At 54.1% G+C, this 25,581-nt stretch overlaps 4 protein-coding genes across 4 annotated transcripts; 3 read left to right on the forward strand and 1 right to left on the reverse strand.

Moving 5' to 3' along the window:
* Nucleotides 1-4,247: 4,247 nt before the first annotated feature.
* Nucleotides 4,248-6,586, forward strand: NECHADRAFT_68025 (uncharacterized protein). The gene is made up of 2 exons (XM_003051462.1): nucleotides 4,248-4,331; nucleotides 4,506-6,586. The coding sequence occupies exons 1-2, from the start codon at nucleotides 4,251-4,253 to the stop codon at nucleotides 6,531-6,533; spliced, it is 2,109 nt and encodes a 702-aa protein (XP_003051508.1). The 5' UTR covers nucleotides 4,248-4,250; the 3' UTR covers nucleotides 6,534-6,586.
* Nucleotides 6,587-15,516: 8,930 nt separating this feature from the next.
* On the forward strand, nucleotides 15,517-18,958 carry NECHADRAFT_99900 (uncharacterized protein; the record flags this gene model as incomplete). The annotated part of the gene is made up of 3 exons (XM_003051463.1): nucleotides 15,517-15,530; nucleotides 15,658-15,813; nucleotides 15,941-18,958. 3 exons carry the CDS (start codon nucleotides 15,517-15,519, stop codon nucleotides 18,156-18,158), a joined length of 2,388 nt encoding a protein of 795 aa, XP_003051509.1. The 3' UTR covers nucleotides 18,159-18,958.
* Nucleotides 18,959-22,781: 3,823 nt separating this feature from the next.
* On the reverse strand, nucleotides 22,782-23,006 carry NECHADRAFT_19877 (uncharacterized protein; the record flags this gene model as incomplete). The annotated part of the gene is made up of 1 exon (XM_003051916.1): nucleotides 22,782-23,006. A coding segment is annotated over one exon (225 nt), but the record flags the coding sequence as incomplete, so codon positions are not given.
* Nucleotides 23,007-23,595: 589 nt separating this feature from the next.
* NECHADRAFT_37691 (uncharacterized protein) lies at nucleotides 23,596-25,428 on the forward strand (the record flags this gene model as incomplete). Its single annotated transcript, XM_003051464.1, has 3 exons — nucleotides 23,596-23,695; nucleotides 23,759-23,806; nucleotides 23,855-25,428. 3 exons carry the CDS (start codon nucleotides 23,596-23,598, stop codon nucleotides 25,426-25,428), a joined length of 1,722 nt encoding a protein of 573 aa, XP_003051510.1.
* Between the last annotated feature and the right edge of the window lie 153 nt (nucleotides 25,429-25,581).

Here is a 25,581-nt window from a genome sequence, read left to right on the forward strand (position 1 = left end):
TGGTTGTCTGTTGGCGAAGGCGATAAATTGGAACACGCTAGAGGGCGAGCGGTGATGACCGCAGCAAGGACTGGTGACGAGGATCGAGGGGGTTCAAGATCGACAGTCTCGACGCGCTGGCTGCGAAGGCGAAAGGACGGGGCAGGGCAGTGCAGTGCAGAGAAGCTGTGGCAAAGCGCTGCAAAGGTGAGGCGCCTGCTGGGGGTCTCGTCGCCGAGAGGTTGAAGCTGCGATGCAGGAAGGCCGTCGCAATGGCAGGATCAAGGACAGGAAACGGAGGATGGAGATGGGGATGGAGAATGGGGAACGGGGACAGGGCCTGAGTTGTATCTCAGCAGCATCAAAGTTGGGCGTGCGTGTGGGCACAGGCGTGAGTGGAACAGAACAGCCTGAGCTTGGCTGGCTGTCCCAGGATGGGATGGGATGGGATGGGATGGGATGGGATGCGCCGGGCTGGGCAGCTGGGGGGTCGTTGTGACCTATCTCATCGCCCTGTCGAGTGGACATGGCACAGTGCTTCGTACAGCCCCCCTCTCTTCCAAGTGGACGGTGACTCTCGTGGACACTCGCTCACTCACTCAGCAGCCCCAGCATGAGCCAGCCAGCCCATGCCCAAGCTCAGGCAAGACCTCGAGAGTAGAGCAGATTTAGCACTTCCCATTCCCACTTCGGCTTGACCAGGGGTCGCTGGGGGCCCCCTGGGGCCTTTGCTGTGAGCAAGGCGAGGCGCATAGGACGCCCAGCGGAGCGGCAGCGAAGGAGGGAAAAGCTTGAGTCGGAGGTGGCCCTTCCGAGGACGGCTAGCGTCGAGCAAGCATCTCTGTGGGAATGGAGCCTTATTGCGCGAACAAGTTTGGCGGCCGTCGCTGGGGTGTCGCCTTGACGGGGCCAAAATCCATAGTTTTGGTCCATCGCGCGCTGACCATTGTCTCTGGTTGGCTGGTTGCACTGAAGATCGCCCCGGACTCAACTGGGTGGCGTCCACCATTGCCCACCGTAGCTGCTTAGACATTATTAGTTTGTGAAGACTTTCAGTTGTTGAGATGGGAAGCCCTGGAAGCATATCCATCCGCTACCGTCGTGGTCTCGGTGCCACGCTGATCGTTATTGCGCAAAAAGAACAGCGAGGCCGCTATTTCCATCGTCTTCAGCTCCAAGCCTCGGAGCCCACGGCGTGCCCGTCAAGTAACGCGTGCGTCGAATTGCCCTCTCTGTCCTGTCCTATCATGTCCCTCGGCTTGGACCCCGATCGTTTCCGGCATCACATTTGTCCCGAGAGCAGACAATTTTGTCTGGCTGGTTTCACCCACTCCAGTGTCGCTCATCCAACCGCCGCACCCTCAAGGACGGGCGCGCAGTGACACATGATGCAGACCCTCTTTGGCTCTCAAGTCGAGTCGTTCTCCCGCGTCCAAAGCGGGCGGAGAGCAGATACCATGCCATGCTGCTCGATGCAGGGAGACATGTGTGGGTTGTCGCGGACCCTTCAACGCCTGCTGCTCAAAACCTGGAAAACGCCCACCCAGGCCGGGGTGACGGTTGATACGAAGGCTGTCGAGCTGTGCCCTTGGACCGCCCAGCTCGTGGAGCCACGTTCCTGGCCGTGATTCCTTTCATCCCGAGGAATGCTAGCCAATTTCCCTCTTCGATCGATGCGGGATGCATGTCGCAACCCACGATTGAGTTCCAGACCCGGTTGTTTGGGTCATTGGTCCGCTATAGACGTTAACTCGAGTCACTAGAGTCAAGAACCCAGCGTGATGTTGCATCGGTCTTGACTCTTGCTCATCTCCCAGATCCGTCGCGCTGTTCCTCAGATGCTGCCATAAAGGAGGTATCCTCTTGCTTTTTATCGGGCCATGGCTTCGGTCTGAGTTTGAGGGAGCTAACGCAGTCGTGAGACTCCCAGATATCAGGACCAAATCAAGGGTCCGTTTCCAGAATGCGGCTTGTTGATTTGACCCAGAGTCGATAGTGCATCCACACAAACATCCAAAGGTGAGAAAAAGCGGGAGAGATTGAAGGGATCCAAGTACCGAGAGGAGAGAGCCCCAGAATGCAGGAAAGGGGACCATATCAGACCTAGCACAAGGGACCGATTCCCTTTGATGACAATGGGCCTTCCATTGGCTCGGCGCTAGAAGAAAATACGAAGACAACGGCCGTCTGGACTAGGAGCTTGTTGAGAAAACGGGGCGGCTGTCAGTAATTGACTACGCTTGTAGTAGTCAATATTGAAGCAGGAGTCATGATGGCCGAGTACAACCAACGATCCGACTCGGTCATCTGTCTGTCCACCAACCCAGGCTGGCTGGTTCCATGGTAGCATCCGCCGTAGTCTCCGTTCGCCTGGAATGGACGCTGTGACTGGGAGAGTAGGCGAGGGAGCAGGCTCTCAGATCTCATTCAGCGGATCTAACCGGGAGGAGTGATCGACCAAAGGTGAGAGAACATCCTTGGAGGGCAATTTGGTGCGCGGGAGCGGGCTAGGCAAGGGGTGTGGCTTTGTGGTTTGCTAGCCCAGGTCTTCGGGCAAGATCTTCTCCTCACATGCCGCCTGACGGGCGGGGCATAACTCGCTTAGCTGGGTTCTCTGAGTGGTTGCTGGGACGGATGGCGTGTCGGAGGACCTCGCATAGAGGACTTTTGGAACATGTTTAGAAGCCTTCTTGTCGTGAAGAGATAAGCGGATGTTGAAGAAGAAGAGACAAGCGAGCTAGATGGAGCTTCACGGGACCGTGGCCCTGGCCCTGTCCGTTGGTCAGGTGCAGGTTTGGAAGGACCTAAGGGCGGAAATACAGTGCAGCTCGGATGGGGCAGCCCTGGCGCAAACTGTATTTGCGCACTGTACCGAGCAGGCCGCCGAATAGGTACACAGTCAAGACTTTGAGCAGCAAATTGCGGCAATGAGTCCAAAGCCGGCATCAGGACAACACATTCAATGATTGTAAAAGACATTCTGAACTGGTCCCTTCAAAATTACGGGGTCAATGGACTGCTGTCCCTCCTCCAGAGTCCAGAGTGCCCTGGAACTCCAGCTTGAACTTTAGCTGCCAGTCACAACCCAAGGATCGCCAGGGAGACAAAAATCTACGAGTGAGACATGTGATAGGGAAAAACAAAGGAAACAAAGAAACAACAGAGGGCGGATTCGATGCCAGACCACGCAATCATGACTTGACCTGAGACCATCAGCCGTTGCTCTGTCGGCACGCTGGGCCGGCCTCGTACAGCAGCCATAGCGGGAACTGTCTGTCTGGTATTCAAAGGTTTTATCACAATTCGGAACATTTTTGTCTCGGAAACGTCCTCTTCGGGGAAACGGACTCTTCAAGGAGGTTAAAAAGTCAGACAATTCCAGCTCCAACACCTACCATTGCTGGCTAAGGTGAGATGTTGTGCGTCTCCAGCACAGCACAGCACAGCACAGCACAGGCATGTCTCCCCCGAAGCACACTGAAAAAGCAAGCATCCGAAACTTGTCGGACTGCCCGGCGAGCCAGCAATGATTAATGATCAGTATGAGTCCCCCCAACCAGGCTCGGCCGCCTCCCGGAACCGAGACGACATCCGTCTCTGCTGGTTCGAGAAGCCCTGTCGTATCTGACGAGGTGCCTGTCCCATGCGTCCGTCTAAGGCTGTTGATTTTTGTTTAGCTGCCACGAGGCTCAGGCGAAAAAAGGTTGGCTTCACGACGGCGCCGTCAACTGTCAGCTGGTTACACAACTGTCAACCCTTTTTTTTCTCCTCCCGGGCCAATGAAATGTTGATCGGCACAAGTCAGAGCTTAATTGGGAGGCATGTCCCGAACCGGCAGGTCGAACGGCAGCAAAGGCCGATGGCACTGTATTTGACAGAATCAATCACGATTACTGTAGAGCATCGAGGGGAGAGTTTGCCGCATACTGTAGAAGTGATGAGCCGGTTGTGCCTGATGACAAGGAAGTTTACGAGAGCTGGAATGCTCACCAAAGTCTATCGAGCCTCATCGTCCGAGGGAGAGTTCCGCCACGGGCCGTGCGGGGCCAACGGCTGCACGCACTTTTACACTGTAGCACCCTGGGCGCTTACCTCAGCAATCACCCCGCATACACCGAAAACTCGGTGAGCTCACCTCGGTGAAGAATTTCCCGTGCGCTGCATGAGGCTCAGGGCCATTGAGTCACCCGCAAGCCCCACGTCGAGCTTTCTTCCTCGTCTTCACAACTCACGCCCACAACACGTCAAGCAGCGTTTATCGCATCGACAAAATGTCGCACAAGGGCAAGGGCAAGAAGTCCGCCAAGTCTGGCAGCGCCGAGAGCAAGAGCGAGGATGTTCTCCAGGCTGTTGTATGTGACATCGCGGGGTATCGGTTTGGCGCAGCGCGAGCTCACAATGTGCTTCCCAGGTTCTCGCCGACTCGTTCCAGGATAGATACAGACCCTTTTCAACCGAGAAGCCAAGAGTGAGAGGCCTTGAATTGAGCTTTGCTCTCCATACTCAAGCTGACACCATTTGCCTAGTGTCTTCTCCCACTCGCCAACACCCCTCTCATCGAATACACCCTCGAGTTCCTGGCTATGAATGGCGTCAACGAGGTATACATCTACTGTGGTGCTCATACCGACCAAGTCGAAGACTACATCAGCCGCTCCAGATGGTCGACCGGCGCCCGAACATGCCCCTTCTCCGTCCTTCAATTCGTCAGAGTCTCGGATGCGCGATCAGTTGGTGACGTCCTCCGTGATATGGACAAGCGATCACTTGTCGACGGCGATTTTATCCTAGTCAACGGAGATCTAGTCTCGAACATTATGCTTGACAGTGCCCTCGCAGCGCACCGCAAGCGAAGAGAAACCAGTGCGGCCAATATCATGACCATGGTGTTGCGAAGCGGAGGACTGGATGACCATCGAACAAAGACTCACGGAATCACACCCATTTTTGTGGTTGACACCAAGACGAACCGATGTCTTCACTACGACGAAATGAACCCCCTGACGAGTGACCGGTATATGGCCCTTGATCCGGCTGTTGTGGATGAGCTGTCGACTGAATTCGAGATCCGAGCCGACCTCATTGATGCACAGATCGATATCTGCACCCCCGAAGTTCTCGCCCTCTGGTCGGAAAGCTTCGACTACGAACTTCCTCGAAAGAACTTCTTGCACGGTGTGCTCAAGGACTGGGAGCTGAACGGCAAGATGATTTACACTGAGATCTTGGAAGAGGGCTACGCTGCGCGGGCGAGCAACCTGCAACTATACGACGCCATCAGCCGCGACGTTCTCGACCGGTGGACATACCCATTCATCCCAGAGTGCAACGTCGTTCCCAAGCAGACGTATCAGCGCCATATTAACGGTGTGGTAGCTGAGCACGGTGCTTTCTACGCAAACGACGCTACAGTCTCCAACACAATCCTTGGCGGAAACAGCACCATCGGGTCAGGGAGCAAGATTGTCAACAGTATCATTGGCAGAGACTGCAAGATTGGGGCCAATGTGGTTTTGGAGGACTGCTTCGTCTGGAACGATGCTACGATCGAGGATGGTGCGAGGATATCGCGATCAGTTGTGGCAGACGCCGCTACCATCGGAAAGAACGCTTCGATACCTACTGGCAGCTTGATTTCCTTTGGTGTCAAGGTCAGCGACGATATGATCTTATCCAAGAGTGCCACCATCTCATGCGTGGACTCTGAGGGCAACCCCGTTACCCCTGACACCACGCTTCTCGGCTCTGGCACCAACGCCGCTCCCTTTACCGACCCCGAAGACGAGGAACTCGACGATGAGGACCCGGCCCTGCTTCAGAAGTCTCTCCTCTACTCCCTCGCAGAGTTCAACATTTCCACCTCATCAGTCTCAACCCTCTCTTCTGAAATTTCCGAGGACAGCCTCGACCAAGGCCATCTTTCCATTGGTACCTCGACCCGATCGCGGCTCTCATCATTCGCTTCAGATGAGGCTGGCGAGAAGATGTCTTTCCACAACGATGCAGTCCACGGTCTGCTCGATGCTCTCCGAGCCGAGTCTGGCGATTTCGACTCGGCCAAGCTCGAGTTCATGGGTCTTCGTCTTGCCAATGACGCTTCAGATGCCATGATGCGTCGTGCCGTCGCCACTGCCTTTGCCCGTCACGCGGCTGAGCTGCTCACACCCGAGTACGGCGCTCTCGACCCTAACAAGGCCGCTGGGCGAGCTCTTACCGCGCGTCGTGGCGCCATCACCTTTATCAATGAGGTTGGTATCGGTGGCGAGGAGGATGACAACCAGGCCGAGCAAGTCGAGTTCATTCTCGCGCTGCAGAAGGCTCTCGCACACGCACACGGGCCCGACCAATCCCGGGTTGGCGTCGTACTCGCCGCCCTCCTACAGCAGCTGTACACGGCCGACATTCTCGAGGAAGAGGGTATCATGGGATGGTGGGGAAATGAGCGTTCCGATGACGGCGAGGGTATGACAGCTCTCAAGGAGAAGTGTCGGGTGCTGGTTGAGTGGTTGGAGAATGCAGAGGAGGAAGATGACGAGGAGAGCGATGATGAATAGACGAATGCTTTTGTATATATCCGTGAGGATATAGGAGTTTAAAAGAACAAAGTAAAATGATTCGAGTCTAGTTGTCTGTTGCAAAAGGGCACTGATGGAGTGTGATATTGCCCAACCGCTTAAGAAGGCCTGTCCCTATAAACCAGGTACACCTTGAATCCAACATATAAGTATCATCTGAAGGAATTCAGCAAGCTCAAGTTTCTCGGCAACTTTGTAGTGTGAGTATTTGCCTCGCCGGTTTGCCTTAATATGCCCTTTGGCTTTAGAAGGAGGGGGGGGGGCCATGTTCCGTGAAGGACGAAACCAAGTCAGTAACAATCATTAGTTCCATGTTTCCCTACCTTTCAAACTAATCATCAATAAGAGGGCCATACTTTGAAAGGGGAACAAGGAGAAACAATGTTGGTTTACAACAGCTCCTCATATCTATAACATTAAGTTTCTCTCATACGTCAAGGCCATAACAAGCGCCACGAAAGTCTACCCACAAGTGTTTACTTGACCGATGTCAGTCCATCAAGGCAAATGTAATTATAAGATCAAGTTCAATGTCCTCTACATGCTAGGTCAGAGAATGCTGGATGCAATGTCACACATCGAGTTTCTTAAGTAGTGTCCGAGTTGTTCAGGAGTTCCACACTCATATGATCCAGTTTCCGGCGCCGTGTCGTGAGTCCGTTGTATTTATAAGTGAACATACATATGTTTCGTTCCAAGTTCCAGTGATAAATAGATATAGTTACCACTGGGCCCAGTTGGTTGTTCACCTTCTATGCACAACTATATACTACCCTCGAGTTGGCAACTACCCGATAGCATACCTCAACTCATCAGAACATGGCGCAACAGTCATTGGGTTTATTCAGCCTCAATTAATTACAGGCAAGCTGTTTACAGAGCTCTGAGTTGTCTACAATAACTCACTGATAGCGCGTAGACTATAGTCAAACTTGCCATCCTATTTCCAACTCACAAAGACCAAGACCCCAAGGCCTGCATGTGTGCCCTGCATCACAACAACACCCACTCCGTAACTCTCGAAATTGATGTTCAGTCTCTTGCTGGATTACCCCTTTTCAGCCCAAAAATAGTATCAATGACAATATCAACCATCGTCGTCAGCTTGACGCTAGATGATCTGATTCATGTAATTGCGCAAGACGGTGAGATGTCATCACTGCAACGTTGAATAGTAAACCATGATGAAGTTCAGTTAAGTCGTACGTAGTATGTACCAGCTCTACGGGCCTGGTGCCATTCGGCTAGAGTTGTCATCTTCGGCAAGTCCATGAAGCTGCAGTCTCTGCTTGATGTGGCAGGTCGGCTACCAGCAAGCTCGTATCTAGCGCACATCTTATTGTGAATTATAGAATTCACCTGAAGCTATCCTCAGCTCGACAGGATCCGTCGTTGCGGTAGCACTACCAAACTCTTGGTCAAGGTTGCAGACCATCCATGCCACCATCACAAAACGCACTGCAACCATGACCGGTCAACCCCGAACGAAGGCCGATCTGCACAGAAGATGGTCATATTCGAGATAAAAATGGCAGTTCCAAAAATATTTGATCATCGTCCCTTATCTTGATCCATCGTCTCCGCTCCGCTTGCCTCACCGACGACGCGCCATCGCATCGCTTCGCTTCGCTTCGCTTCGCTTGCCGGCGCTGGGATACCCTTCGCAGCAACGATCTACCCGCCTCACCACCAACCTCGCAGCCCTAACGGCGGGAGGAAAAAAGAATCAGTCAGGGGGCCGGCAACGTGGAGAAGGTGGGCATTCTCCAAACGCCATTTCCACGTCATTTTGCTGAATGTGGTGCAGAGACGATGCCAGATGTGCATGGGTTGGATGTGCGATGATGTAGTGATCATCCAAACCGGTGCCCTCTTGGGAATGACAGTCCCAACCATACTTTGAGCCCTGTAGCGACGACAGCTTCTGGAAGAAGACCCTGAATAGGGGTCCCTTGATCATCATGAGTTTTGCTGCGGCCACAGCTTTAAGATTGTCGAGATATTGCTGCCAATACGAGGTGGCGAATGTGGCTTGCTGCAGTAAGAATGGCATTCTCAACAACCTCATCTTTCTGATGATAGTGTTGTACATGAGCAAACTGACAGAACAGCCCAGGCACGGGACGGGAGGGGTGTGGCTTCAGCCGCAGTGTGAGGTGAGTGTGCACAATTGAGCATCCATCCATAGCAAATGACTAGCCAACATGTCGCATCTGCATGGTCCCTATGTGAATGGTGATGCTGAAAGTGATAGTTGACTGAAGCCTCTAATCAAAGCCATGTCGCCTTTCAACAACCAAACACACATGAGGGCTGACCTCGCTGGCCTAGCCCTCATTCTCCGGCGAGCGACAATAAGCTTTTCAAGACCTCCCAAGTCAGAGCAACCGTAGGCTCTTTCGAGTATTGCTTGCGAGTTATCGACTCAGCAATAGACCTCTCCTCGACTTAGAGCGTGCTTCATCCATCACACAAAGCCGTGCAATCACGGACTTGTTCCAACAAAGCCCCATCGTCCGAAGTAGGGGTTCGCCATCGCCAGGGGCTCATCCCAGGTTGCATCTCCCCCCGGTTTTTCAGGGTGTGGTGAATCCCGGTAGGATTACCACAGGGCTTATACTTCCGTAATGGGTGTTCCTGCCGGTGGATGGATGAATGAGAAGCAGCATTCCCAATCCTCTCATTGCTCCAAACCCGAGTCCGCCAAGGCCTTGGGGAACCGCGCGCCTCGGGTAAGGGTCAGCTTGCATATATGCGCTTGTATGCGGGCTCCAACTCAAGTGCGAGGTCCCTGACTATCTTGGAAACGTTATTATGAGCGAATCCATGAGCCGGGGTGAACTTCCACCAATTGCCCAGCACGCGGATTCAGCCGGTACGCCAAAAGATGCCGGAAGACGAGCCTCTCGGAGCCGACCCCTGCTATCACATCACTGCAGCTGGGCTAAGCCTTGACGAGCATGTACTCTGATATCTCGACAATTCGACCATTGAGCTCTTGGGGGCCAAAGCCCTACACATCCATCGATGACGTCAAAGCCTCCCAACACAGTCATGTTCGTGATGGCCATCCACCAGGTGAGGAGATCAGCAGGCGGGATGACGGCACACATCGTTTCAGAGCGACGCCACCATGACGACACTCGTTGTTGATTTGCTTCAGATAACTTCTCAGACCGCATCTTTCTGTTTCGGAATTGGACCGTTGGACCATCTTGCGTCTCAATGGGCAAAGGGATGCCACGTCGACTAGTCTCGGTCAACCGTGGTTGTTCTTTTCCCTTGTTCTAGCATGGTATGCATGAACCCTTGCAAATGCTCAGAATCTTACTCCTCAACGACTCCAGAGCTATTCCGTCTCGAGCCTAGATGACGGAAAGATGCGTGCTCTCAAGAGTTTCAGCCTCGTGGGTAGACTGACGTGGAAGGATTCTGAAGAGCTGCCATGACATCATCGGCCTCTTTGCGGTCGGGATGTGGCTGGGGCTCGGGTTCTCGTGATGGTGGACTACATGTTGGGGCATATAGCGCGACGAATTTGGTGCCATGTCCGCTCAGTTATTGACCAGGGTGCTCCTAGAACCCGCGGCAAAAGGCACGGCGCGCGTTTGATAGAGCCTCTCGTCGTGAAAGCTTGAACCCGAGCTTGCAGCATCTAGCAATCGATACCCAGCTTCGTACAACCGGTAGACAGAGGACTCGGCAATTGTCCGTACCCTCAGACCATGTTGTGAAACAATCTTCAAGTGCGGCTGTCTCACACTGACCAACCCCAAGTGCTGCAGGTCATCACGAGCCAGTTGTCATCTGTGGGGTACTTGAGTGACACTGCATCGAAGGCTTTGATCGACATTGACGGCTTTGTGCGAGGCAGGCAGCTGGGTGGCAAGCAACTGTTTGCCGTGAACCAACACCTAGACTAATCACTCGCGTGTCGACAACATGACCCATCTTCATCTGGTCAGCCATGACAAAGAAAGAGAGTTCATATCTCAAACTGTTGCCAGTAGCCTTCTAACCCCAAAGAAGCCATCACAGGCGCTCTTTTGAAGCAAATTTCTGTCGATGCGAGGTTGCGTTACATGGCGTGCCAATCCGCCCGAAGACTGCGTGGTGTTCACACCAAGATACCCGCAGGTCCGGCAAGGCTCCTGGGTCACCAGCCACAGTTTATCGCAGACTTTGACTGGAATAACCAAGTCGCAAAAGCCCGAGGGAATCTTCTAGGTGCCATAAATGGCAGAGGAAGAAGAACGGTGTAGGTGGTAGGGTGGATATGCGTGAAAACTCCATCCCGAGTCGTCGAAGCGCCAAGGCCGGGGGCCCGCAGTTGAGCTTTCTCCAGCGCATCAAAGGTGACAGTGACGTATGCGATATGCAAGTCGACCTCTGCGTTGGGATTGAGGTTGAGGGCTTGAATGTGCCGCAGAAGCGCTGGCCGGTGAGGTCCGGAGCTCAATGCTTGAGATGATTGAGCTTGGGCCGAGTGCCAGGCCTTCATCGGCGATTTTAACACAAAGCCTGTACCTTGGCTTAATGCATAATATGTCCTCTCTGCTTCCAGCAGACCGTCTTCCGCACGAGCCCCGAAACGGCACGGTCCTGCACCCTAAAGCTGAACGTGCAATTCTCTTATGCCATGGGGAGTCGACCGGGGTTAGGCTGCCCTCCGAGATGGTCGTAGATGGGACTGGCAGGGTAGCCCTGGCATATACAGCTCCGTCACCACACCTTTGGGGGGAGAAATTCTGCATCGATGCTCACTTCGTCTAAAACAAGACGAATCAAGTAGTCGGCGCCAATTGGAATACAACAGGCTCGATTCTGTAAATCCCACGCCATGTAGCCGCCGTGGATCCGTATGAGAGGAGGTCGTGCGTCTGAAAGGTCTTTTTTCTGGAATTGTCAGGACCCGAAGAGTTTCGTGGTGTTTCAAGAGACGTACTGTTTCTCCGTCCAATCTCGAGCCTTTCTTTTTACGCCCAGAATCAGGCAGGTCGATGCGACAAGGCCATCTCCATTCCAGCATCTGGCTGTTAAACAACCCTGTGCTCAATAACATCGAATTGTCCTGGTGTGATATGCGATCCTCAAGACGAGAATGGGTGTAGTATTAGACGACGTCCACCTAATTGACTTCCTTTTCTCGGATGCAAGCTGCTTGCTCTGCCATTTGTTCATAGAGTCAGTCGATTTGGTACGGCCCGCGACGGCTCAGGCTCCGAATGGAGTTGATAATCCGGGACAAGGTGCCATTGGGGGGCAAGGATGTATTCGAGCATGTGGAAATTGGCCACCAACAAAGAGGACAGTCAGTAATGTTATTCCTGACAATGACGGATGACAGTAGCAATCATGACGAGAAGTAAATGATTGAAGAGGATTGAAGGTTCAACATCAGCGACTGCCTCTTTCACTTCAACTGGCAGGGGCGACAAGCCACGCAATACTAGCCACGCGTCAAGCCACACATGCCGCCACACACCAACGGTGGCTTGCCTTTCGAATGATCAGCGCAAAAGGTGTTCCAGGGCTGATCTACCGCATTGGTTGACACGTATCAAAAGGAGGAGCGTTGAGCATCAAAGATTAAGGTTTCGTGATCCCTTCCGAGTGGTAGATCCGATGTGGCTTCGTCCCCTCACCTTTGTGAGGCGGTGTCTGGAGCCACACAGTCAATATGGACAAGACGGGAATGGATGCTCAGAGACGACACCCCAACCTCAGAGTGCAGAGAGCACCTACTTGCCGGCACTCAGACCAGAGCAGGGTGTGAAGATCACTGACGGGAAATGGCGGAAAAGGTCAACAGAACAGCGTCAGCAATGCTTGAAGACGGACCTCGGCGACCGCTTCTGATGCAGTGCTTGGCTCTCACGAAACGCATTCCCAACGTCGCTAGTCCCAGGCTGAATCGGGACAAGCGGTTAGAGAGAAATGGTTCGATTGTGACGGCCTAGGTCCCTTCTCGTTGAAGCCAGCGGGCGGATAAGCTCGACCAGATGCCCTCGGCGTGCGGCTGGGTCGATTCAGGCAGTTCGGCAGCGGCGTGTACAAGCGCGCTCCGCGTGGGCGAGATTGCCTTGACGGGCTGTCATTGGCAACTGATGGAGCGGCAAGAAAGGTTCGGCACAGCCACACGGGGAGCAGGACTGATTTCAGCTTGGGAATGTCGCCTTTGATCGACCGTGGTAGTGGCAGACAACAGTTCTCCCTTCCACTGTAGCGGGCACGGCAAGCCCACCCAAGGGTCAATATCTCGCCACAGGCCATGGGATGTTATGGTGAATGACAGCCCTGGTCAGGTGGCTGGCCCCAAAGGGGAAGGCCTGGACACACAGAGGTCATTTTTCGGTCCGTGGATACTACAGATGAGAGGGACGGCTGCGCACCCATCCGTCATGCCGCTTGTGCCATGCCAAAATGGATGCCATGCTGCTGCTCATGGATGGATGCTTTTGACCCTATCGCGCTGTTTTGCTGAACGGGGTTCGGACCGGGCCAATGAGGACGAGAGATCAAAGACGCAGCAGGGGACGGCGGCAGAGGCATCACAGCGCGCGTTGTCGGCGGGAAGCGGGAGATGAGGCATCACCACCACCACAATGCTTTGGATGAAAAGGACGGAGCCTCTTCTTTTTTTGCTCCTTCTCTGCCGGTTGTCATTAGTCCCGTCGTGTTAATTTGCTGGCATCTGTAGTCTCGTCCAGAAGGAGCTTCAAGGGCCAGTCGGCCGTGGCGCCTAAGCAGTCTCAAACAATGGCTCCATCCCCGGCCCCCGATGGGACAGGCAGCTGGCAATGCAATTGTCCATGAGGAGTGATTTTGGGCTGGACAGCCGATTGCCAAAGGTGCTCTTGGGCTGAAGAGCCGATGACAGAGTAAAGATCCGATCCAGCTAGTGAGTTGCTGTGGGTTCAGGGCCTCCACATCCCACGACGCTGGCGTTCCTGCGTAAGGGTTACCGCTGTTGTATCCGGAGCCAGGGCCACCTGAGCTCTGCTTTGGAGGATGGTCCGCCCGGGGAAAGGACGGGAGTTTTTTTCTTTCTTTCTGGGGGTGGTTCTTTCCACTGGGAGCGCCATTCGGGGAGTGCTCGAGGGAGGGAAGGTGAAAGTGTGGCTCAGGCGTCAGTCGGAGCCACTCTCCAGCATCAAACGCCATTTTGGCCTTCAACTCAATTTCGTCCATCCATCCATCCACCCACTGACTACGACTGACCGGTGCCCCAGTCTCAACGTCTGCGGCGCTGTCTCTCATTTGCCCGTGACGCCGGTCCTCCCTCGTCACAAGCCACATGCCTCCTCGGCAAACCAGACAGGGAGAGAGGAAGAGCGACAAGATGGGAGTCAGAAGGGGCGTCGCCATAACACCCGGAGGTGAGAAGGGCTCTGGCCGTTTGTCCCGCACTAACAATTTCCATATCGACGAGCCTCTTCTTCGTCCTTCCGTTTCCCCACTGCCTGCGCACCTCTAGCACGCACAGGGATTAGAGTGCCCGCCGACCCTTGACCCTGGCTGATGAGAAGACGCCTGCTAGGGCCAGGGTCCCCCCTTGCTTGTTTGCCTCCATCATTATGACCCCACAGGCTCCCGATAATCGATGGATGGATGTCCTTCTGACTGAGTGCAGCGCAGACAGTGGTGAGCGACAAAGAAGTCCATCCTCCAGAGAGGGGACCTCCACGAGCCTCTTCGGGAGTGGCAGCGATAGTCTGTTGATGGCCAACCTTTAAAACCACGCCTCAGCTCAGGCCTCCCAGCTCAGGATCCATATTGCACGATATATCGCTGCTGCCGCGACATTGCAGACAGAAGCCACACAACGGCATTTCACCCAAGACAACGGGGAGCCATTTCACCATCCCATCCATCCCATCCCATCCCTCACCCAGGCGGCATCCCGGCACTGCGGGCAAGCTATTATCGCCCCCGATTCCTCCTCCACTCCAGAACACATCGGATTGGGGCTTGGGACCGAGGACCTATACCATACCTGCACAACACACAACCGTCGCTAGGACCTCTGGGCGAATCCCCCATCTCACAAGCCTTCCCGACTCAACCTCCATCGCAACACACCCAGCGCGGGCAGACAGCGCTGGAACAGCAGCCATAACAACCTTCCTTCGCCCTTGAACTCCAAAACAATAAACATCCATCTCGGCATCACTTTGGATTGTCGCGTCGCGTCGCATCGGCATCGCACCACTCCCTGGTGTCTGGCTCCAAACACAAAGCCGTGCGGCACAGGCACTCGACATCTCTCCGTACACACCACCCTCTCCCACTCACCCTCCTCCCATCACCCACTTCAACTTTGACCACTCGATCCACGACACCGCCTCGGCGCCCCGGGCTTTGGGACTTGGGTACGAGGTACCTGTGGCCTGGCCTTCAAAGTCAGATCTTCTCCGTCGAGTTCACCCTCCTCCTCCTTCGGCGAGACTGACGACAGGTCCCCACCACATCCAATATACCCTTACCTTCTTCTAGCTTACCTGACCCTTTCCAATTACTACCTACACCACCCGCTAGCATATCCCACGACTTCACGCACTTCTTCTGTTTTTTATTTTATTGCTCTCTGCCTCGCAAGACTCGACCGCCGTCTGTCACCACTCGCTCAGAACAGCTGGCTCATATCAAGCTTGGACTTGTATCGCCGCTGCAACACATCTAACGGTTCCCGCGAATAGCGCTTCCTAACCTCCAACTTCGGACAAGCGACGCCCACCACCCACCCGCCCTCGCAACGCTCCAGAATCCACGCATTTGAATCAATGAACAGCGTCGGCGACTGATATTGGCGTCCCTCCTCACCTTTTGCGCAAACAAGTGATTGTCGCGAGACTGCGCCATCACTGACCATCTGAACCGAAATACACCTTGGCCCTCGTCGTTGCGCTGACAACAATCGGGCATTGCTGTTCTGGGCCGGCCCAGCTACGCCCATTTTAACATGTTTCGACAAAGGTACGCTGCCCAGTGCTGTACCGACATGCGCGCCTTTGCGATTTCTGGGTGCAGACTTGAGAGCTACTACATCTCACATGTCACCATCTCCCTCACCTGGCAGCATGCTAATACATCACTTTTACAGAACAAGCTCTCAGAAGCCGGGGGATGAGCTGCTTGCCAACTTCCGACAGCAGTTCCCCGAGGTCTCAGCGGTCAGCACCTCGGCCGCCGCGCCCGTTATATCCCAGACTGTCGGCGCCGACATTACTCTCGCTCCGTCGGTGCCTCTACCTGAAAGGTATGTCATAATCCTTGAGCAGCTTCACGAGCATCCTAGCCCCGCCAGTAAACCCCGCGCAACATTTCAGTTCGGAACTGCGTTTTGGACTCTTGAGCAGTGTCGCTAATCCAGCTTCCTATAACAGAAGCCAGGGTATTAGCCAAGATGCATTTCGCGACCAAGACCCTACTCCTCGGGCGACGAATGACCCGTGGAGATTTACTCCCTCACTTCTAGATCCCAACTCCATGTCCTTCGCCAACTTCGCCAATGCGCCGCCTGGCTATTACACACCCACACCTGGAGGCACAAACACCCTATTCCACTCTCAAGCTGGTGATTTGCATACTCCGACGCTGGGACTCGGCATGGGCCTCAATACGCCGCTGTCCATGCCAACATCTGGGGACGGGATGCAACATGGCTCAAACCAAGCAGTTATGGACATGACAGGTTTCCAGACGCTGCAGCCTCACCAGTTTCACCACTTCAACCCGTTTATTCAGGCGCCCCCGCCGCAGCCTGCTTTTGCGCCGTCCACTTTCGTCCACCAGGACACAGGATATGAGACGATGGATCAGGACGGATCGCCTATGGACTCGGACCCTTCTGAAGAGCGCATGTCGTCTATCGGGGTCACCCTTCAGAAGACAACCCCATTAGTTGGCCTACAGTCGCGCCAGTTCTCCAGTCCCATGACACATCCGCTACCTCCCTCGGCCGAGAAGTTTCGATTTCACTCAACACTTAACGCTCCCACGGCCATGATCAAGCATTCAGACGAAATTCCTGTCACCTATCTCAACAAGGGCCAGGCATACTCCTTGTCCGTCGCGGACACTAACGCCACAATGCCCGTGGCACCTGGGACCAAATACCGCACATTTGTCCGAGTTTCATTCGAAGACGACCAGCAGCGACAGCGCCCAGGTGTGTGCTGGGGTCTTTGGAAAGAGGGCAGAGGCACCAACGAGGCGCATCAAAGAGGGGGGAAACTCCAAGCAGTTGAGTACGTTGAGGCGGGGCAGCCTGCTGAAGGCGACGACAAGAGGACTCGAGTGGAACTAGAGTCGTCTTCTTTTGACGGATTTTGCGTCACTTGGACCCCTGGAATCAACGGGCCCCCCGAAGTCAACATTGCGGTCCGTTTCAACTTCCTCTCTACCGACTTCAGCCACTCGAAGGGTGTCAAGGGTATTCCTGTGAGGCTCTGCGCCAAAACCCACCCCGTTCCCTGCGACCCCTCGCAGCCAGCCGCTGACGCGAATCCCGATATCTGCTACTGCAAGGTCAAGCTCTTCCGCGATCATGGAGCAGAAAGAAAGCTATCTAATGACGTTGCACATGTCAAGAAGTCCATCGACAAGCTTAAGCAGCAAATTGCGCAGGCCGAGAGTGGACTAAAGGACTTTGGAAAGCGGAAGCGCTCAAGCGGTGCCGCAAAGATGGGAGATCAACGCCCAGGAAAGGTGCAAAAGCACAAGCGAACATGGTCAATGTCCTCGGCCAGTTCCGCTGGGGGCGGCAACGGTGGAAGAATGTCCATGGAAGAGGATCTTCACTTCAAACTACAGACTCTACAGGACATGTTTACCAGCACACGGCCCGTCAGTGTCCTGTTCCTTCGAGGCGAAGAACAAGACGATCCCGATTTGCACCCGGTATCGCTACCAGGAGACGTTTCGCCCCTGACTAGACCTGAAGGCCGCGACGGTCCCAACTGGCAGGCTCGGAGCGGGCGAAGCTCTCTCGCTGGTTCCATGATCTCCCCCTCGCCTAGCTCACTTTCTCTAGCGTCACAAGCCTCTGGCATCGGCCCAGGCGGCCCATGGCAGGGTTTTGACTCGGTCGCGGGAGGTGACATGTCACGCAAGGGCTCGGAACAACCCACCAGGATCAACAAGGGCGATGATGACGGTAGCCTAAGCGGCTGGATCGAGGCATTGGGTGTCGACGCATCCTATCGGCCTCCTCAAGAACGAAGCCCAAAGCCCATTGCGTGTTTCTATATCCTAAGACGGACCCAGGACGAATCCGGAAAGCCGGATTATCATCGAGCTATCTACTTGATGCAGCGCACGCTCCAAGAGTTGAACAACAGAATTGCAGCCAAGTGGGGCTTCGACTCATCGCAAATTCTCCGTACGATCCACACGATTCAGAACGGTCTGGAAGTCGAGATGGACGACGATGTGGTTCGAGAGCTCAAGGAGGGTCAGGACATGACTCTCGAGATCGAGGTTATCGGACAGCCCGGCGCAGTAAAGAGGGAATGGGAAATGGCAGTTGACTCTACCGACGACAGCCCCGAGTCTTCCAACGACAAAGCAACAAGCGGTTATGTTCTCCGCCTCACCTTTTAATTTCTTTTTTATTTCTTTTCTCTCTATTTGTTTCGTTGCTGTCGGTTTGTCTTTTGCGTATGACAGCTTTGCAGCAAGTGAAGGCTTGGGTCTAGACTGGGGATTGCACTGTTTTGCTTGGTTCCCCAGCCTGTCACCAGGTTGGGCTCACGATCACATACATACACGGAAAGGGATTGTGGCTCTGAGGCGTTGACGACTTCTTCTTTTTATCCTTCTTCAAAAATGATACCACCGGTTTTTTTCTGTGAGAAGATTTTGGGAGGCGAATGTTTGTTTTGCTTTCTTTGCTTCTACCCTTGCAGTCTCGTCTTGGTTTTGTTCACGAGGAACGTTTGAGTTGTCCGGGCAGAGAGGGTTGAGGTTATCACGATTACCGGTCTTCCAGCAACAAACAAGGGATTACACCGCCACCTTTGCCCCTATCTGGTTCCCCTTTGTCAGTTTCCATGACTCTTGTGGACACCGTTCTTTGCCTATTTTTGGCAGTCAACATGCTCACTATTCCGTCGACTCGAAACACAGGTCGAATGCAACGAGGCCTTTTTACCACCATAATAATGTTTGGCAACTTGAATCACACCCAAGAAGCACACGCAGCGTACATGCACACACACACACACACACACACACACACACACCACACCAGTCCCAACGTATACGAAAATGGGGACTTACGAAGTAATGCAGGCGGAAATGGGATAGGACGAGGAAATGGAAAGGAGTATCGATGCTGCTGTTGTTGTTGATGCGGCGACATGTATGTATATACTATGGCATATACAATACCCATACTTTTTGAATATGTCTGAAGAAACACCCCTCTCATTCTCTCTGTCTCTCTCTCTCTCTCTCTGTAACTAACTACGGAGACCCCACATGGTCATGATTCAAACGGTGGAGATTGCAGAGACAGTCTGAGGGTCCTGGTTCAAGTGGCGGTCCAAGCCTTGACGCGAAACGGCCGCTATTCGTCACTACGGTGTCTTGGCTAGTGTGATTGATGATGGCGCCATTACTGGATGCCGAGGCCCCGTGACCGAGCAGTCTCCCACCGATCCAGGTGCGTGGTGGACAGAGAATTCGCTTCATGATCATAAAGTCCTAGGATGCTGCATGATGCTATTTGTTTATTGCGCATCGTGGACGAATGGGGTTTGCTCGATCGCAGGCTGTCTCGAGGTGGCTGGTGCATAGTTGTCTAGACGCCTCATCAGATGAGGCTTCGCGTCTTGGCCTTTTTCTCTTGGTGTACGGTGTACCCAATACCAAGGGGCCCGAAGAATTAAAGGACGAACACCCTGGCCCCAGTCAAAAGGTACCGGAGCTTTCGATCCGGCGGCTCTATGATGCCAGAGGGTTTACGGGAGACACAGCATACTGGCGTGGGAGGACATGGCTCAAGACAGCACTGGAGTCGAACGGCGAGATATGATCCCGAAGATGGCACAACTTGAAGTTGTACGACGACCACAACATTGAGCCATCCATCTCCCCGCCAAGGGGTCCCCTCGGAGCCATCCTCCGAGATGGTTTGGTTGGTCCTGCAGGGTGTGGCTGAAAGCGCTGTACACTGATACACCGAGTGAGTATAATCGTCACAAATGCCGAGCTTAGCCACTAGTGAAAGATTGCAGCACATTAGATGTGGCGTGTGGCGTGTGGCGAGAGGCTTGCGCGTCAGCGTCTGTGGCTGTGGCTGTGCTCTGGGGTTGCATTGCATTGCATCCATGGCGGGATGCGTAGGGTTTGATTAACGTTGTGGCTCGTGAGGAGTTCAGCTCGTCTCGATTAGGAAATGAGATTGGGGACCATCGAATGCTTGACATGTTTCATGAGGAATGTGTGTTGGAAGCGTTTTGGCTTGTGATTTGTTGTTTGTTTGCCTGGATCAATTCGATGCGTTGTCCGGGCCGTCATCAGAGACGCATCGAGACTCTTATCTCGGCGTGATGAAGAGAGAGACTCCATGATTGCGCATAGAGGATCCAATTGAGGTCCAGGAATCAATTGGTCGTATGCTTGCCTGTTGGCTTGGCCGTTTCGAACCGACTTCTCGGCACGGAATTGGCGGCATCTACGGATCGCCTACCAAAAAACCACATGACGGACAAGTCTCGATCATCGCCGATCGCATGCAGCCGAGACTTTGTCCATCCTTTCAGAGTTCCCAGGTCAGGCGGCATCTCTTTTCCGCTATCACCATCATCGTCAATGCACGGGGTGCATTATCACTTGTGCAATGTCCAAGAGAGGGGCAGTCATGATGGTGTAACCCGTCGTCACTAGCCACAATCGAGGTTCGACAGCTCGCGCCTCAGGGGACCTCGACGCGATCGACAGCACCGACTTCATTCGCTTCCCACCCTCTCGGAGACCCTCTCAGCTCGGCAAGGGTCTTTCAACGGCCCGGATGAGACATTTGGAGGGGTGGTTCTGGGCCATGTGGCACGCGTGGTGTGCTTGAGCAATCTCGCCACTGTCAAAAAGACGTGATGAGCCACAGGGGATCGTTCCTCCATCTGTCTGTGGCAATATCGCGTCAAAGAAGCGACGCTTTGAGAAGTCTGCAAGGTTTATCGACAGTGACTGGGGCTTTCGAGGGGGCGTGTGCAAAGGTTGTGAGGGGGATCGACAAGTCTCGAGCCACAAGTCACTCTCTATCAGCGGCCGCAACGTGCTTCTTCATTGGATCAGACCGGCTCGCGCCTTTAGCTTGGGGTGATCGTCGGCTCGCCAAAGTCCCGGCGCGAAGCTACTGTCCGAGTTCAGGCGGCCCGGGGCCTTCGAAAGGTACTTGTCTCTCTGGTATCGGATCTCTCCTGATGGAGAGAGAGGACCGGAGCGTTCTGGCTGCGACGAGTGTCGGAGTCGGAGCGTGCTGCGATGCTGCATGAGTGAGTGATATCTGCATGTGAGTAGCATCTGGACCAGAAAGGTCGCCATCTGCTGGAGCAGAGAAGGGGTTCGATTTACCTCGCAGCACAGGCTCCCGCCCTTGCAGTCTGCAGCCAGCCGCCAATGACATTCTCCAGTTTGGCCAGCAGGCTTCCTGTTCAGGAAACTTGAGGGCATTTCAGCCACAGGAGAGTCACTCCCAGCATCAAGGTCGGTGAGGGGACTTTGCTGAGGCTGGTGACAACACCACTTGGGAGCTCGCTTCCAGGTGGTGAGGATGACGCAAAGCGCGGGAGTTGAGCACTGGGGGACCTGACCTGATGGGAAACCGGCGTGGGCATATTGATGCCAAAATGAAGGAGGGATCTGCACTGTAGGACGGCTAGGGCTAGAAGTTGTCAATCACTGGGACTTGATGTTGCAGGGCTCGATACCACGGTCTGGAAGCCCGATAAGCGAACGAGGGCGGTGAGAACTCCCTTGATGTCTCTTTTCCGTCAGTTTTTGTTCGATTGCTCGAGGATAGTCGTCGCGGGCCCTCGAGGTTGGGTGTTGTTGATGTGAGACTGGCTTTTCAACACTCAGGGATAGTAATTCCAACTCCGGCTCACCAGACCTGGATGAGAGAAAACTCCGTATCCCGCCATAGCCGCACATCATTTACTAAGAGAACCATAACGGCGCAAGTCTCCATCGTGTTAGTTCAATTCCACTGTCCGGCCTGTCGCGTGGTCCAGGGTAGGGGACAGCCGATCGATCAAACATTGTGGGATATCGATGCTCATGGCAAATATGGATCTGATAGACATGGTAATTTAAAAAACAATGTGTCTTCGTGGGTAGTGTTAGGGTGTAGGTTTGGATACTGCTTGGCCAGGTCCATTGAGGATGTTAATGTTCGTGCAGGCGCACTTGCCTCCTTCACAACTCGGTGAATGTGCAAATAATGGCGACTCAATAAGGAAACACCAACCTACTTCCATAAAGCCGGAGGTTTCATCCCTTCTCTTTTCTTTCCAGCCTCTTCCAAGACTGTGCTCAGTGGCAGCTACCAACCTGCCATAAACAGCAACTTTAAATCGAGCATGTAAGTGATGCATGCACATGCACGTAACCGCAGCCACAACCGAAACACCAAAAAAATTACTGACAGAATCAGCGCTTCTCACGGAGAGAGAGACTCGGACACGCAAAAAATGAATCCTCTGAAGGGGATCTTTGTTGAACCACATGCCCCGTACTGGAATCGAACCAGTGATCTTATCATTACTAGTGATACGCTTTACCACTGAGCCAACGGGGCTTGTCTTGTGACTGTTGGAAGGCACGCTCAAAACAGGGCCTATCTCGCTACTGGAGATGGGACAAGGAATCTTCCATCCAGACTCAACATGCATGTGTTGGAGCTGCACAATGTCATATGATGAGGATCTTGCTGCACATAGATTCATGGGATGTGCGAATAAATATTCAACTGATATTATGGAAAATTGGGATACCCCAATTCCACTCCAAGGTGATAAGAAGGACCAAACATGATCTAGACCATGATAATAAGACGAAAGAAGGAGGCATGAAACTCGACGACATGCAAGTACCCATTGGACCCCTATAGTATCAAGGCGATCAATTGCTGCTGAATTTGGCTTGTCATTCTTCCAAAGCCTTATCGAGTAACTCCCGTACAGTCCTTGCATAATCTTCACCATCGCCCTTGAAGCCATTCAACACAACAGTCTTGTCGCGTGACTTGAGACCATGTGTCAGCTGTAGGCTCGACTTTGGCACCCCTAGGACCGAGCTGAGGACCTGTACGACGGCCTTGTTTGCCTCACCCTCACGGGCCTGAGCGGCGACGCAGAGCTCGATGGCATCGTCGGTGACGGCTATGACGCCCTCGCGGTTCTTGCTGGCACCGGGCTTGACGTGGAGCTGGAGATGCAGGGAGCCGAGGGGAGACTTTTTGGTGCCTGTGACGAAGCGGATGGCGCTAGACGACGCCATGCTGAGGCTGGAGAGGGAGGAGAGACAGAGACAGGAGGAGAAGAGTGCAGCAGGCAAATGCCAATCGTGAGGGGTAAGTACGGAAGGCAAGTAAAGTAATCGGAACAGCTTCGAGTAAGGTTGCCTCTCTCTCTTTTCTTCCCCTCACATTGCATGCAACTGTTTTGCTTCGTGATAAAAAGCTGGAGATTTGTTCGACTGACATACATTGAATAGAGCAGGCAGCACAGATCAGCGCCTACCAGGCCTGGAGATGCGGCGCCTGTCGCCTATAGAAGCGCTGAAGCCTCAGGCCAGACAGCGAACAACCGCCTGGGTTGCTGCTCCTGCCGCTGTGGTGCCCCACTGGCGCGGCTTGTCGCTTCACCACCTGCTGCGGCAGCGCCAACAAACTTGGACCTCGACTACAACATCAAACAAGAGCACGACATCTTTCCTCACGCCGACCCCTCTCCATCGCCATCTATTCTGGCCCTCTAGGTGCATGTCCGCTGCAGCCGCTGCCATCCTACAGAGATCCAGCGTGCCCGGCGCCATGGCCTCGGCCTACAGCGCATTCCATGGCCCTGCCGCCGCGTCGCAATTCACAACTACCGCCTTGGGTCGATGGTCTGTCCTGACCCATCCGCTGCCAGGTTTGTTTCATGCGCCTCTTGGATAGAGGTATCTCGGTAAAAACGGGTGCTGATTATCTGTAGCAATCGACAAGATCAAGTCTCTCCACGTCTACGATTTCGACAACACCCGTGAGTGCCTTGAATGCTCCGATTCTCGCCCTCTCTAACCCATCACAGTCTTCAAAACTCCCCTACCGAACTCGCAACTCTGGAATGGATACACGATTGGAACATTGTCGAATCAAGAAAAGTTTGTCAACGGCGGTTGGTGGCACGACAGCCGAATCCTCGCTGCCACCGGAGAGGGCATCGAAACGGAAGAGAAGCGCGCGTGGGATGGATGGTGGAACGAAACCATTGTCGACCTCGTCAGGCTAAGCATCAAGCAGAAGGATGCCCTCTGTGTCCTGCTGACAGGCCGCTCCGAGCGGGGATTCGCTGAGCTGATCAGGAAGATGGTGACAGCCAAGGGGCTCGAGTTTGACATGATGGGCCTCAAGCCCCAGGTCAGCCCGACAAACCAGCGGTTCCAGAGCACCATGCACTTCAAGCAACTCTTCCTCGAGGCACTGATGGAGACGTACAAGCATGCGGGGGACATTCGGGTGTATGAGGACCGTCCCAAGCACACCAAGGGCTTCCGCGACTTCTTTGCCGAATACAACCGCCGACAAAATATGTTGCCAACACGAGGGCCTCTAACGGCTGAAGTCATCCAGGTGGCCGATACTGCAGCGACGCTGGACCCTGTGGTAGAGGTGGCCGAGGTGCAGCACATGATCAACATCCACAATGAAACCATCTCGAAGCAGGGGGCTTCGTCGGGTCAAAACCGGCTCAGGATTAAGAAGACTGTGTTTTTTACCGGATACATGATCGGACCCGAAGACACCAAGAGGCTGATCAAGCTCGCTCAAATACCCCAGAACACACCCCAGCATGAACTCAAATATCATGGCAACAACATTCTCATCTGTCCCCGACCCTGCCCTGCTAGTATTCTAGACAAGGTAGGCGGCATGGGTAGCAAGATGAGATGGGAGGTGGTAGGTACAGGCTGCTTCGAGAATAGTATCTGGGCGGTACAGCTACGACCTATCCCCCAGCACGCCAAGTTTCACACTGATAACCCCAGTCCGCTTGTTGTACTGGCCTTGAGGAAGGGAGCCAAGCCGATCGACGCGGGCAAGATCCAGAACTGGCAGCCTCTGCCAGCGGACAAGACGTTTGACTTTGAGACGGTGGTCGGCGAGAAGGTGATACTCCGTATCGAGCAGGACGACCCGCGGGAAGACGAGTACGAGAGCTTGTTTGCCAACAAGGCGTCAAAGCGGAAGCACACAGGCGAAGATGACTGGAACCAGAGAAACACCCACGGTCACTATAGTGGACGCAACGAGTCCAGGGGCTATCACACTGGCGGTCGAGGAGGCCGAGGGCGTGGCAACTCGGGCCGCGGCTATCGAGGCAACGCAAGAGGAGGACGTGGAGGACGTGGTCGAGGCGGCGGTTACAATTATCGATCGCTGGACGACGTGGAACCCAAGAACCAGCAGGGCGGCTATGGTCCACAGGTGGATTATGACGATACCTACCAGGCGCCCAGCCAGAACGGACCACCGGCTTCAGCTCCTACAGGACCCAGCGGAGGATGGAACCAGCAACCGCCTCGAGGCCCTGCGGCGCAGCAGGGACGCCCTATGGGAGGATATGGCGCGAACAACGGTTCAGATCTGCAGAATTACTATTAGAGGTAGTCTATCGCCACTGGCGGTTTTCTTCTCAGCCCCTGAACGTTGGAGGGGCAGCATACACTATCTGATTTTTTGTGCTTGTCTGGTTCAAGACAACAAGACTAGACGCGAATCGGCGTCCTTGTTACACGATGCCCTTATAAGGGGCGA

The sequence above is a fragment of the Fusarium vanettenii genome, assembly GCF_000151355.1.
Source record: "Fusarium vanettenii 77-13-4 chromosome 4 genomic scaffold NECHAsca_3_chr4_2_0, whole genome shotgun sequence".
Lineage (NCBI taxonomy): Eukaryota > Fungi > Ascomycota > Sordariomycetes > Hypocreales > Nectriaceae > Fusarium > Fusarium vanettenii.